The 14,805-nt window shown below is 44.7% G+C and overlaps 1 protein-coding gene across 3 annotated transcripts in view; it reads left to right on the top strand.

Annotated features, from left to right (window-relative positions):
- LOC146174035 (E3 ubiquitin-protein ligase Mdm2-like) overlaps nucleotides 1-12,741 on the top strand; it is a 49,081-nt gene extending 36,340 nt beyond the window's left edge. For all 3 annotated transcript variants that reach the window (XM_084583287.1, XM_084583289.1, XM_084583288.1), the window contains 4 exons: nucleotides 3,834-3,941; nucleotides 7,113-7,430; nucleotides 7,927-7,983; nucleotides 8,408-12,741. In XM_084583287.1, the coding sequence (XP_084439413.1) occupies nucleotides 3,834-3,941; nucleotides 7,113-7,430; nucleotides 7,927-7,983; nucleotides 8,408-8,704 (780 nt within the window). In that variant the 3' untranslated portion in view covers nucleotides 8,705-12,741. The remainder of the gene's footprint in view (nucleotides 1-3,833; nucleotides 3,942-7,112; nucleotides 7,431-7,926; nucleotides 7,984-8,407) is intronic.
- Nucleotides 12,742-14,805: the final 2,064 nt, after the last annotated feature.

Here is a 14,805-nt window from a genome sequence, read left to right as displayed (position 1 = left end):
ATGACGTATGCGCTGTGTGAGACCTTGGGGAACGGAGCCGTCGCCAATCCCCCTCCCATCTGACAACGGCATGCGCTAGAAGTATTGCGGCCCGGCAGAGTGGGCTGCCCGGAGAGAACTCGGAGCCGGCACAAAGGCCCGCCCATTGGCGGGCGTTTGGCGACCGATCGCGCGCGCTGAGTTCGCTATATCCGATGTGTAGTTCGTTATAAAAAATACATTTTATATGCATAATGCTAGCGGAAATTCGAGTGTTCGATATAAAACATAATTCGCTCTATCCGAGTTCGTTATATTCGGGTTTGACTGTACCTATTCACGAACCTTCATAATGAATTTCATAGTGCCAACACATGTCGCAAGTTCTCCAGGCATGGTATAAGGAACCCATGTGAACCATTCTGATATACTTCTGTAACTTGAGTACCAATGTGCACAGCTTCATGAAACTTTGCAGTTATTCAAATGGCTGGGCCATGAGTCTACCCTGAAAATTTCATTCGACTATCTCAAGAAACAAAAAAGTTGGTATTCAAAGGTAGCCTCCCCCCTTAAACCAGGACTGTAGTGCATACCTGCCAGGTCTCCCGAATTATCCGGGAGACTCTCGAATCTTGATGCTTTTGTAGGATTGTACGACCAAAACAGAAATCTCCCGGAAACACTCCCATGTTTGGTCAAATCCTTTTTCTAGTCTGGCCACATAGCTCCAAGGCTATCTACCACTTGACACCGATTGACATAGTGATCAGTGAAAGGTCTAAAAAGCATAGTTGGCCAAACGCAGTGTTAAAACTGCAAGAACTACTTTCACTGTTTGAGACTAGCGCCGTCACTGCTTGGGGCTGTTCAGGCGTGACGCTAAGATCGAGTTTTGTCTAAAGTTCCAGTGCCTTAATTTCTGCCTATAATGTTTCTACATTAACACCGGCTTTTGCTTAGGCAACTTCCGTGTTTACTTGTGTTCTTTGTTAACTTCAGCAGCTCAGTTGCATGGTCTAATGCAGTTTCCAAGAGGCGTGTGTTGTGTGTTGTTTAGTGCTGCGTTAACATAGTCTTCGGCCATGGCGCTAAGAAAATAGCACGAGAAATATCTTCAGGTCTTCCTAAGATAGTATACTGCTGAGTTTGATGTATTGTGCAGTCTCGGAAAGGCGAGCATTATGCGTTTTGCACAGTTTGCAATTGTGACATCAGCATCTCGCAAAGTGGCAGAACGGACTTGGCTACGCAAATTTCGTCGAAGACACACTCAAGCAACCTTCAGTGCCAAGACAAGCAACAGTGTCTCCAAGATTTCTTCAATGCACAAGACGACAGCGATGTCATCCGTGCAGAGTACTTGTTTACCGATTTCTTGTTGGAGCATAATGTCCCGCTGAGCGCCTCTGAGCACATGGGACCTCTGTTGCGCAAAATGTTCCCAAAGTCTGACGTTGCGAAGCGCTACGCATGTTCTAGAACCAAGACGACAGATAATGTCAGTAAAATGGCGTGTCGCGCACAAGAGAGCACGATGAGTGCCCTGAAAAAGAGTGTGTTTTCAGTTGCCGTGGATGACAGTAGCGACAGCCAAGCGCAGCTGTACCCGATCGTGGTTACATATTTTGTTGAAGAATTGGGCGTGATCGGTAGCAAACTTCTTGTGCTGAGCACCCTAGAGGGCCAGTCAACTGGGCGCAATATCGCCAGATTGCTGATAAATACTCTGAATACCTTGGACATACCATTGTCTAACTGCATAGCTAGCTTTTGGCCATCACCCAGCTGAAAGGCGCAGATGGGCAAAATAAATTTAGCCGCATCTCAGCAGTAATGCTTGGAATCCTCTGTATACCACACAGCAATGCTGAATGTGAGAGGCAGTTCAGTAATGTAAAAAAAAATCGCACCCAGTTCAGATCATCCATGTCCGACACAACCCTCGGTCACATTCTTTTGGCTAAATGTCGCAGGGGCGAACACTGTTACTCTTGGTAGTACTCAAAGGAATTTCTGAAAAGGGCAGCATCTGCCACATCGAACATTCCCCAACAGGGAGCAGGGATGTGGCACGTCAGTGGTTTTCAAACAAAAACCACCCGATTCCAGCTTTTTTGAACCAAATAAAAACAACTCATTCAATATAAATGCCTAGTAACTCCTTCATTCCCTCCCCCCCTCCCCTCTCCGATGAGATCTCCCTAATGCCTTTTCTGTGGACCTGGCAGGTATGGTAGTGATATTCCGGAGTTTTCTTCCGAAAGAGCGCAGTGCTTACAGCAGTGGCAATTAACCTGTATGTCTGTTAAACATGCTAGTTAAGGCACGTAATCTTGAAGTTGAACCCCCACCTACAGAAAGCATTTAACCTGTATGTCTGACATGCTAGTTAGAGCATGTAATCTTGAAGGTGAGCCCCCCCCCCCCCCTCCCTTCTTGCCTACTGACGATGAGTATATCGGGTTGAACAACGCTAATCTTCGTAAAGAGCACTAAACACTTTATTACAGTGTACATCAATAGCCATAAAATAACTTGAGCATACTTAAAGAAGTCTGAAATTTGCGCTCGCTTGAGCAGCAGCTGAAGCTTGACAATCGCTGTGAGCATCGCTTCCAGTAGCATGTACGCTAGTGGCAGTCCTTTTTGCATGCACGAAACCGATTAGCGACTGGATGAACTGAAGGGCATCCCCAGCCTTGATGATCGTTAAAATCGTAGAGTGCGAATGTCCGTATTTTTTCACGAGGCTTCCAGCCTTGAAACCCTGCCAAAAATCTTGGTGGATCAGCCGTTTCATCTCATGAGCTATTGCGCCGTCCATCAATGTGGTCGCCGCCATCTTCCATGGACGCAGAATCTGCGATGGCGATACGGCCGCAGCAGCATCCTTTGTGCGTCTGTGATTGTGGCTGATAGGGCTCATTTCCTTCAGTTTTTGTCGCATATGTCGTTTTCACGTCATTGTCTTCTTAATATTTGATCTTTTATTGAATATTCAGCCAAATTTTCGTGGTAAACGTCTACCGGGCGGCGATAAAGCTATCGTTGGTATCCGATGTACCGCCGATAATAGATTGTTATATCTAGTTTATTTTCTCATAGGGGCAATGGGAAAAATTATAAATCTCAAGAATTTGATCGTTATAAGTGATATGTCGCTATATCTGGTATCGTTATAAGTGGACTGCACTGTACACCGTTTGTCTAAAATTTCCTCTCATTATTCTGGTTGCGGTGTCTATGTTGAAGATGGTGCCCGATGAAATTACTGCAAGTGTGAAACTAGCTCACAGCTCAGAATTACAAGCCCTGTAAACATGGACTCGACAGCAGCGGGTTGGTTAACGTAGAGTAAGCGAGGTCACTGTTACTCGACCCACTTTGTGTCTACATGAACTCGATTTTAGCGAGTAAGTATAGCAACGGTGCCTAGCGTCTCGAGATTCGAAGTTATTGTGTGAGCTTCCTGCTCGAGTTTGGTTTCGTTGCCTTTTACTATCGAGAGTTTGGCTTATCATTTATCGTTGATAAGGGCTAGAAGGCATTGGATTTCACTAATGCTCGTAGCCACACTGGACGCTTTTTGATCCCAGAGTTCTGCATTATTCAACTCGACAGCATCTGCATGCTTTTTGACTAGCAGGTCAAGCGAGTTAGCCAACCACTGCAAATAGATTAACTCGACCGCTTGGCCACCTACTTAACTTCTCGAATGCCATATACGTGAACGCAACAACTTTTATTTTTTTACTCGACAGGCTAATTCGACCCAACTCTGTATAGTCCGTGTATACAGGGCTGCAAGTGGTCTCTGTTGTGAGCATGGTGTATTGCGTTGCCGGTTGCAGGAGGTGACCCAGGCGGAAATCCTGATCTGCGTCAATGATGAAGATGATGCCCCATTCTGGGCCGACTCTTCAGACAGCCACTCCTCTGACTCCGAAATTGGAGATGCTGTGAGTACTCCCACACGAGGCCAACCAGCTATGGTCGCAGCAGCCTGGAGAAAGGGATGCTGCATTGTTAATGGGTTCTCCCGGTCGTTCTAAACCTTCGGGAGCCCCATTCGTTAAGGTCCTATTCCTGCCTCACATGCTCGCAGCCTTTCGGCCGCATTGAATAGTAATGAGTGCCTAAAGAGCTATGGGAATGCAGTGAAATCCTGCTATAGTAACTTTGGATGTAGTAAAAACTGAGATATAGTAAAGTGAAATTGAAGTCCCGGTTCATCTTCCATGGACTAATGTACATTTTTTCTCCTTTATAGTAAAGACGTTTTTCGTAAAAATCAGTTAATGCAAAGTGCGCCTGGTGGCCGATACAGACTTTCCACGAAATGACACGCTACCGATTTGTGAGGCAATAAAAAAAAAGAAAGAAAAGACCAAGTGTGGTTTTCTTAATGGTTTTACTACCAGGCTGAGCAGTCCCGATGAGAAGCCAACTTAACGTAGGCACTGAAGCCGTGTGGGAAAGCATGCAGTGCGTAAGGAAAAAAAATTAGCCATCGAACAAACATGGAAAGGAGGCCACGCAGTCTGTTTAGAAAGTAAAGGAGAGTAAAATTGCAGTGAGAAATAGGGGAGGGCACGAACAGTCGAATATTCACAGCACTGTGCAACTTGAGGCAGTGGCGGCAAGAACTGGAGGTGCGGTATGTGCGGTTTTGCAGCTCTTGACTGCAGCGCACATTTCTTATCTATAGCCTTTTAAAAGACAGACAGCAAAAGATGATGCCGTGTTCATGCAAGGCATTGGTTTTCACATCAAACTCTTGTATTTGTAGCCACGTTGCCCTCGTTATTAAGGGGGGACACGGCTCTTTGCATCTGAAAATCTCTAAAACATTGAATTTTCGATTTCTTCATTTTCGCAGTCGGGAGACGTTTCCGCAACTATCTGCAAACTGTGGTTAAAAAATACCGCCTATTTTGCACGTTACAGCGTTCCAAAGTTGCAAATCTGAACGCTTGGCCCTTTAAATTGTCAAATCACGCTGTTTTCATCGGCCGCAGATCAACAAATATACGTTCCACCGGCATCATTTTGGTCTTGTTCGAAAGATCATTATTTAGGCTATTCCTATGTCATGACTGGCGTCCGTGAGCGAACACTCTAAGTGGGAAGCAAAGGGAGAAAATTGCATGAAACGCACACTGCTATTGGGCTTTGAAAGCATGTGACCCAACTGACCACTTTTGGTTTGCTGCTGGTGTCGACTGCTTGAAATGGTTGCGCAGTTAAGCCTAGCGTATAGCCACGTTCCGTCTTCGCGACCACAGCATAAAACAAAATTTAGGTTTGAGCATCATACTGGCCTAAAAAGCAAAGAAAGGTAGAGATAAGAGGTATGTCCGTGACATGGCAATGCGGCATCCAGTTATCGGCAATCGGTGACAAAGCGCCGGCGCTTCTCAATGCACCAATAACGGCGTAGCCAATGGTGCTCAGCAGGACAGGTAGGAGAGTGAACGATTTCCTCAAGCGATTCCTGTTGCATACGAGCATTATAATCCTGACGATGCAGTTTTTAGGGGCAAGACAGATCGAGCACTTGGAAAAGTTAGTGGCACGGTGCCAGGCAGCGGCGTTCGCGAAACGTCACGCGCAGCATGCGGAATCACAGACCTTATCGAGATAAACTTCCTTCTTAGTTGCAGGAAGAATTTTCTCGACAGGGAAGGGTGCATTCACACCAAAAGCCAGTTGTAGCTTATTTTATAGAGTTGCTGTTAGCCTTGGTAATTCAAAAATATGCCAAAAACGTTTGCCGATTTCTGAAAATTGAATTTTAGATATGGTCAGCGCTTTGAAGGAGCGGTATCTTGGCTTTTATAGCAGCTATTGCTATAATTCCTTTTTTGCCAGAAAAATAAAGTGATAAATTCTGCGATAACACTGCCTTTTAAATGACTGCTTGTTTGCCAAAATTATCAGAATAGCTCATTTGTCCCAGTCACCATTCCCAAATACTGCTTAGCTAAATTGTGGACGGAAACCTCTTTCAAACCGTGGACAGCAAGAAAACTAATTTTTAGAAGTGTATGACTGAGTGTTTTGGTGCAGCACAAGCACAAACAATGAAAATTTGTCGTAATTAGTTCCATAGTTAGCGCTGGTAGTTGGAAAGAAAAAAACTTTATATGTTTTCAGTGTTTTTTTATTTTTTTATCTTTTTGCAAAACACTGTTATGAAGGGGAACACATGTATTGCAGAAAAAATCTTCGGTGATCATCAACATAATTTGTTACACCTGTAGGTCCTACCAGGCAATAAATAAGGCAGGACTCACGCAGTTGCAATTTGTTTACAATTATTTGATAATGATTGCTGCCATTAAAAAAAAAAAAGAAAAGTATTCTAATAACGCAGTTTGAGCACTTATTGCTCACATGGAAAAGGGAGTTAACAGAACGACATCGTGAGGAATTTTTAGGTTGATAATTGCACTGAAGGGTTGACATCAGCTGTCAGTTAACGGCAAAGCACGGCACCGGCCAAACTCAACGGGATAGCTCTCGAAATAGAAAGAAGGGCACCACGGTCTAGGCAGCAACGCCAGTGGGACCATCCCTTCTGCGCTTTCTCCCAGCGCCTGAAGACAAAAGCATCGGTTGCAGAACATCGCCCGAAACTGGCGTTCACAACATCTAGCCCACTTGCCCCTTCACATATTAACTTCGCTGGACTGCAAGCCCCATGATGGACCTCAACTGTACATAAACGCAGTCTAATAATTTTTCAAGAGCAGTGCATGACCAAACCCGGACCCAGACAGTACACATCGGCCCAATATTGGTTCTGTGTTAATGTCCGGCCCTACATGGGACCAGTGTGCTGCCAAAACAACCCAATATTGTGCCGATGACCAACTATACACAAATGCAGCCGAATATTTTTACAAAAATAACGAATGACCAAACTTGAACACATCCGGCGAACATTGGCCTGATATTGGCTATATGTTGGCAAGGCTTCGGCCATAAACAGGACTGGTGCATTACCAGCACGGCGCAATATTGGGTTGATGGCTTGTGCTGCTTGGAAAGCTGCTGCTGTTGTACAACCAACACAGTTGCTTACATGCTTTGTAATTTTTTTCCCTTTATTTCACCTCGCCACACAGGATCTGTGGCAGTGCCGGCTGTGTGGACTTCGATGCGAGCCGCACGGCTTGTCAGCCGTACAGCGCTACTGCACGAGCTGCTGGAAGCAGCGGTTTGGCTGGCTGCCCGACCGGATAGAGCGCCACCCGCCCCAGAAGAAGCGCAGGCGAGTCCAGCGTCGCACCAGTCGTCAGATGAGCGTGGTCCACTCCCACCGCAACAGCAGCGTGAAACTCGAAGCTCGGCACCAGCTGGGCAGTGCCGGCGAGGAGAGCCGACCCGCTTCATGCACCGAGAAGAACGAGGCTTTGCATTTGGGTAGCAGCAACACTGAATCGGTGAGCGTGTTTGAGAAGCCGTTCGGGAAAACACTGGAGGACACAAGCAATGAGAGGGGTATCTTTGGTTGTTGGAACATTGAGGGGACACCTAAAATGTGTCTTTGACTACTTGGTTTGTGTTCAGCTATTATTTAGAGGACATTATCCACTTGAGCTGACGAATACTCGTAGATTATGAATGTCAAACATGTAGGTCGAGTCAAATACCAGATTCTTGGCCATTTTAATTGGATATTTAAAACGACTGAATATTTGCGCAGGCCTAATTGTTTGGCCAGGGCAGCAGTTCAGTATGTGCACATCAGTAAATGTAACATGGTGCATATTCTTGCTGACCCTGGCTTTTCTGCTCAGAGGAAGCATACTCTGCCACGATGGTGGCTCTAGCTATGCCATCCAGAGTTTATTTGTGCTGGTTTTGAGGGGAGGGAGGGGAGGACGTGTTGGATGAAAAGGGCATGGCACAGCACACTGATGTCCAATCTTGCTGCAGAATTCTGGGGGTTCGCAAGAAAGCTTCAGTGACCCAGGAGTGTTGGAAATGCTGGTGGTGAGTGCAACATTTGTTTTGTTTTGTTTTTTGTTTGGTTGGTTGTTTGTTTGTTTTTTTTTTTTTTTTGCTTTTTTTTTTTAGTTCAGTTTGTGCCAAGAACACAGAGTTCTTCTTTTCTCTGAAGTTGGCTCTAGTCTTGAGTATTTTTTCCTTAACCGCCACATTATGTTTAATTATTCAAGATTTAAATACAGTATGATCTCTTCAGCAATTTTTTTAAATACGGGGAGACAAAGTAAATACACTGAAAATGGATAAAATAGAATGTAAATACAACTAACTAGTACTTTCGGTCTGTCTTACTTGGTGTAACAAAGTTAAACCACTGCCTTTCTTTTTTTTTTTTTTTTTTTTTTTTTAAGTTACCAGAACATGCTTGAATGAAGTTCTCCAATAAACGGGCCTTTCACTGTGTTTGCAGCCACACGGTGACAGCAGCCAGACAGCCAGCACCGGGCCGAGCCAGGAGCTGACAGATGACTGGTCTCAGCCGGGCTGCAGCACAGGCAGGACAGGGGGAGGAGAGGTTGCTTCATCGTTGGGTGGTGACCTGTGCACCATTTGCCTGGTGCGCCCCAAGTGTGGTATCCTGGTTCACGGGCGGACGAGTCACCGTCTCAGCTGTTACAAGTGTGCCCTGCAGCTGCAGAAGCGCAATCAGCCGTGCCCCGTGTGCAGGCGCCGCATACAGCGCGTCGTGCGTAACTTCGACGCGTGACGACCGCTTCTGACACGTGGTGTGGGTGTGCAGCTGCAGTGCTTGACAGTAGTTGCCAGTGCATGGTGATACGTGGCGATGACTGCCCCTGCACAGTTTTGGTTCACGTCAATATGTGGTGGACCTGGGACCAGCACTTTACATTACATATTCTGTATTTTTCTTTTACTCACTCTCTTTCTGTACAGTAAGGTTGGTGCACTCTATTCAAAAAGTGGCAGTTGTTGCTACTACTTATTGTCGTGGAAAAGTTTGTCATTATGCAAAGCCAGTGTGTCAGTATCAAAGTGCAAGGGCACTCTGCTTAACTGGAAATTGTTCTCACATCAGTTATGTTTCACCTCTGCCAGTATGAGTGTGTAGTAATACAACTTGCAACAACAGTCCAGGGCAGTGTTGGGGCATTTGCATGTGGCAAGGGTCCAATTGCTTCCACCTAATAGAGAGATTTAGCATAGCGTGAGTTGCGATCTGTCACCATGACCTGCTATTGCGGGCCGCCGGTGCGTACGTACTGAATGGTCCATGTGAGGCAGATCTGTTTGCAGACTTTCAGCGTGTGCCGCCGTCTGGTGCCCTCGAGGCAATCCGAGTATGTTCAATGGAATGCATGGTGGCTGATCACGATAATGGATATGCTATGCTAAAACTCTATATTTCCCCTCTGATATAAATCCAGAAACAGCCTTTGTTTACCGGAACTCTGTTGCAAAACTGTCGCTGCATCTGCACTGACTGCACTTGTTAATATGGTTTCAGTGGCATTCACTGATTATCTTCCTGTAAACTGTTCTTGACTTATATTGTTATTTTCGGTATGTATGGACCTCAGCTTAAAAGCCTGAAACTTTTCTGTATATAATTCCAATGTTGCTGTGAGACCCGTTTTTAATCCAGATACAGCAATTGCCATCTGCACTCAAAGATGGCACTTTCTTCTTCTTACACTGAGTTGCAACAGTTTAAAACCGATTAATTGTTCATTGTCGCTGCAGCGTTCTTGCTTAGACAACCAGTTGGAAAATACATTTCAGGTTTCCCTGAATGGGATACTTTTTCTAATGGTGGCAGAAATGGTTGCCATCTTGCTTTTTTTTTTCTATGGGGAAGATATTTTAATATATTAAAAAGTTTGAATGAAGTGCTAAAATATTGTCGAATCTGCTTGCAGTTTCTTTTTTTTTTTCTGCAATGTCCATTTGATGTAAATATTTGGCTGTGCGAGTTCCATATTGTAACAGTTATCTGTGTATATACCCTTATCTGTGCAATATAATATACTAGAATAGGCCTCCTCAACTGGCTACTAGACAACGATGGCTTTTCTTTGTACATTTTTCTGTAAAGTGCCTGAAAGGCTAGTTGCCAGTGCCTTGGTGTCTGTATAGGGCAACGCCCACATTCTTTTGCTTTCTTTTAGCCTATAATGGGCAGTATTGATCTTACGTAATCTAAATCAACCCAGACAGAGATTGCACCCTTCTTTTGCTGTGTTTTGCAGGATTTTTAATCCACTGTGGGTGCAGTGTTTATGCTGTTCATAAAATGTTATTCCCAGAGAATTTTATTAATTTATTACTTTAGGGGCTTGAATAAGTTCTCATATAAGTTTATGGGTTTTTGCATGTTCGATGCCTTTTTTTTTTTTTTTTTTTTCTTCTTCAAGGGTTTCCCACCTTTGCAGTAAACTGTTTGCAGCAGCAGTGTCATTTTTGTGCATCCATTTTTATCTGTGGTGTTGCATTTGTCCTTTAATGTTTTTCTTTTTTGGTGTGTCCCTGCTTTTCTTATTATTATTATCATTTTTTCGGGAGCTTCAGTTAGCAGCACATCAAGGACGCGAGGAATGTCATCGCCATGTCGGCTAACATTTTTTGAAGTTCTTGTGATCGCACCTACTTAGTCTTTTTTAGAGTGTAGTCTGGCTTCTGCAGAGGCCACAGTAAAAGCTGGTTAATTCCTCTTCCCCAATCAGCGTGTGTGTTTTGAACTGGATGCATTAATTTGCGAGAGAAAATAGATGCACTAGTGGCAGTGAGCTGAATCCTGTTCTATTCCACAGCAGCTCAACGGGCTTCTGTTTTGTCTGCTACTTTGCATGGACTTATTTTCACGGCTGTTCAAGCATTGGACCGGGTCTTTCGAAGCATTTCATAAAGAAGGCAGGTATGGCTGTAACGAAGAAAGAAAATATTTTCCTGTACTTCAGGCTGGTGTTTAAAAGCGTCCTGGACAAACCATGGTCTGTTTTGCGTAGCCAAGCAGAGGAGGCTTGCATAGTGATGTGACCATCCTCAAGGAATGTGCTTGCAGTCTATGCCTTAGCGCGTGGTCAATGGGAATGGAAGAAATGTGCATCTTAGTGCATTCCGGCTTACCGGAAAAAAGCTTTGCATATATATATTCTCGTCCCATTTTTAAGAGCGGTGGGCTTGTTTTGACATTCTCTACCAACATAGCAGCCATTTTTGCAGGGAGCTGAGTGCCAGCGCTGGCTTTTATTAATATTGTTCAAATGTAGACAGAGTGAGAAAGCACTTTTGTGGGCAACGTTGCTTTAGTTCCACTGGCTTTGGTGAAACAAGCTTGCTCTCTCCACATCTTGACCTCCTACTGCTTGTGGGTTGAAGTCATGAGGTGGTCTTTACAACCATAGCAGAGTGCTGCCATCGGCTAACATGATTTTTATCATGGCATCTATATTCGTCTGTTGTATGTTTGAGTGCGTAAAGAGTTGAAACGGTAACCTGCAGTTTGGACACAGCAATCATCTGCTCAGCTGTTTTTCTTTTTTGACTCATTTATGAAAAAGTGGACAAGTTCCTACGCTAAGTGCTGGACCTTGGCCTTTCTGAGCTGTTGCCAAGCTCATAGGCAGCGTAGGGCCTTAGTATGTTCCAAATGAGTTCTGCGCAGACAGAACTGGTAGAAACTTCTAGACTGTTGGCATTACCTCTATCAAGTGTCATCATGTGCATGGAGCTGCAATATCTTGATAGGGTGTGGTGTAATGTCCATTAACACAGCCTGACAAAATAATTTCTCCTGCTTGTTCATTTTTTGGCTGCATTTTTTTTTCCCTTGGCACTTTTTTGAGCAGCAGACGCTGGTTTCATGTCTTGCCATAAGTGCCGTTGGGCTGGTGCAGAATTGACCATCTGCTACTGTGGCTTTTGTAGTTCTTGGTGCATGCGTTATTGTGAGAAATCTGTATGTGCGTGTTTTTGCTCTGTGCTTTGTGTGGTTGTTTGGGTGTGATTTCATTTGTTTTGCTGTTCATGGTTAAATGAGGCGTGCGAGAGTGCAGAACAAGCAGTTTTATTCAGACAGGCTACTCTTCCAGCCCTGTTTTTATTTATAGGATTGTTATTTCCAATTTCTAACCTTGCATGTTTAAGTTTGGTCACTGTTGATTTTATTAAGTGTTAATCAAATTTTACTCGAAAGGGTTATTTGTTGCCTATGTCAGTCACCATTGCTTTTCTGTGGTGAACCTTAATGCAGTCTATATGACATTTTTTTCCTTTGTAGCACTATTTTTAGTGTGAATGATTGTGTATATGTATATAGTTTTTATTTTCAAATTGTATGATCGATGGGGTTTGCGTTTTCAAGGAAGTCTGAGAGGAAAGTGGAAATGGCTGGAAGCGCAGATGCCTAAGTAAGGCTGCTTGTCTGTTACTAAGCGAGCATCTGAATTTCGCTGTCACGAGGCTTTTTTTTACGTGTTTTCTGCCGTAAATTCTCACTCATTTCGGTTGTAGTACATGTACCACCAGACTTGCCTGAGAGCATGACTTGAAACTTCTGTGATACTTGTACTCTTGTTTTAGGTGGCAGTTTGCCGGCCTATCGCCCATTATCATGATGCTTCATGATGTCGGACTTACTCATTATCCATGTGGAAACATGGTTGGCACCACTTCTCATCCCCCCTTTTATCCCAACTCTTTCCCATCCCTTTTCCACATACCCTGTACTGGTTTAATTTAAGCTTTAGGACCATGAGAAGAATAAAGGAGGGAGAAGGCTGAAAACTGTGTTTTATTCAAACTTGCTGCATCCAGCATGTGTCAACCTTTTCCTTTACTTTTCCCATTTTCTCACTGCCACAGGGGTAACTCGTACGAAAATAGTTTAGTTTGCTTTATGAGGTTAACGTCTCAAAGAAAGCGACCAACCTGAGCTATGAAGAACGGCGTTGACAACTGCTCCAGATAATTTTAACTCTAATAGCACCTGGTTGTAGACCAGCTGGTGGGTTATCGTAAGGAACAAAACCGCAGGCACTATTGGACAGAGGCAAGACGACAACTTGTTGCCGTCTTGCCTCTGTCCAATTGTTCCTGTGGTTTGTTCCTTACAATTGACCACCTTAACTTCCTTGACATGTACAGACATCTTGCAATAGGTAAGCACTTAGTGTTTCGGCTGCATCGAAACATGTTGTGGTTCTGACCGAATCTCGCAGCTCGGTAGCCGAGTGCTGTAAACGACCCACGGCGGCAGAGTGCTGTGCAGAGGGAGTACCATTCCAAAGGGCTCTTCACATTATGCACACTGGCGTAAATATCGCTCTACTTCGAAAGTTTAGAGAAGCCCTTAGTCACAAACCAATATTGGTGAGGTAATAAGAGCACCTGAAGAAAAAAAACTTTTCAGTCGTAAAATTTTCTGATTGGCTGGTGGAAAGGGATGCAAGCAAAGATGGCTGGAGAGATGCAGTGGTGGAGCTGCTGTGCCAAATGGTACAGACCTTGTACAAAATGGCTGCCATTTACCGGACCTTCAAGAGCAGTACAAATGTAACACACTGTGGGAAATATCACAGAGTATGCATTTAATATCTTTCAAAGATACCATTTTACAATTTAGGTGAGCCCTTGAACAAGAGTGCACCTACAGCGCAAGAACTATATGGGACAGCTGATTAGCACAAATCCACAAGAAAACAAAAATGAATGGAAATAGCTTGCTCCAATTTACTTTGATAACCATATTTTAGTGCTGCATACAACATCGGACACAACAGTACGCACCCCCCCCCCCCCCCCCCATACAATTCCGATTGTCGTTGGGTGCGTTGGGTAAACTGCCCTCAAACATGGCGGAAACGCGCACGCCCGTCGCTAGATGATAGTACTATTGCATTAGGTCTTGGGTTATTTTGAAAAAGTGGCAAAAACAAAACTGCAGCCTAGAGCCGGCGCTTTCGCGTTGGTTGCGCGCTTCCTCCGGGGCGTTCATATAAAAGGATCGGAATCACTGAAATTTTGAAGTTCGTGAATATGATCGGCTGTTTAATTTGAGTTGTACTGTATATAGGAGTAAGACCGAACGAATATTCGCGAAGTACGTGCGTTCCTGCTCCCCAGACCTCACAGAAACTGATGCTACGTTTCTAAACGGTGATCACAATCCTGGCATGCATGACCTTGGATCGCCGCGTAAATTGCACCTTCGCGTGGCAAACGAGCTCGCGTGGCAAAGCTATGTCTTGCGTGAAATTTGTACCTTTTAGAGAGCGGGTCTTACCGGTTTTAGAGACCCTCAGAATATTCTCCAAAGCTCAAACAATACAGTTACTTTTTAAGACAACAATGGCCGAATCCACAAGAGTTGGCTTTGGAACGCGTCCGTTTTCTCTCTCGTCGCCTCGCTCCATTGGCCATGTGTCATCATCGCTGGCAGGAACGTACAAATTACGGAGGCGGGACCAGGTATTCACTGAGGTCGTACTAACAGATGGCACCAGCATCGACCCGCCTCGTCCGCCATGTCGGAGGTCGCCGGTGGCATCGGTACCATCGGCGCGCGTCGGCTCGCGCAGTATCGCTGTCAGAGGCTCGCCGTATAGTGGAAAGTGATCCGTAAAGTTTTATCAAGTTGTTAAATGCGTCCACATCAACTTTTCGCTGTGGAACCCTTTATGCGCGTGAAGTCTGCAGCGGTATTTTCGTGCTCCGGGACATAAAACTGCCTGTTCGGTGTTTCAACTAGGCGTTCACTCGTTCAACAGCGAAAGTGACCGGCTGCCCATTGTGCGCAACACGACTTGCAGCTTATTAAACCTGTTGTTAGCTCCAACTGATGCAGAACAC

The sequence above is a fragment of the Amblyomma maculatum genome, chromosome 11, assembly GCF_055883805.1.
Source record: "Amblyomma maculatum isolate TAMU_Amacu chromosome 11, ASM5588380v1, whole genome shotgun sequence".
NCBI classification, from domain to species: Eukaryota; Metazoa; Arthropoda; class Arachnida; order Ixodida; family Ixodidae; genus Amblyomma; species Amblyomma maculatum.
Note: the sequence above shows the minus strand (reverse complement) of the source record. Positions and strands in the feature narration are given on the sequence as shown.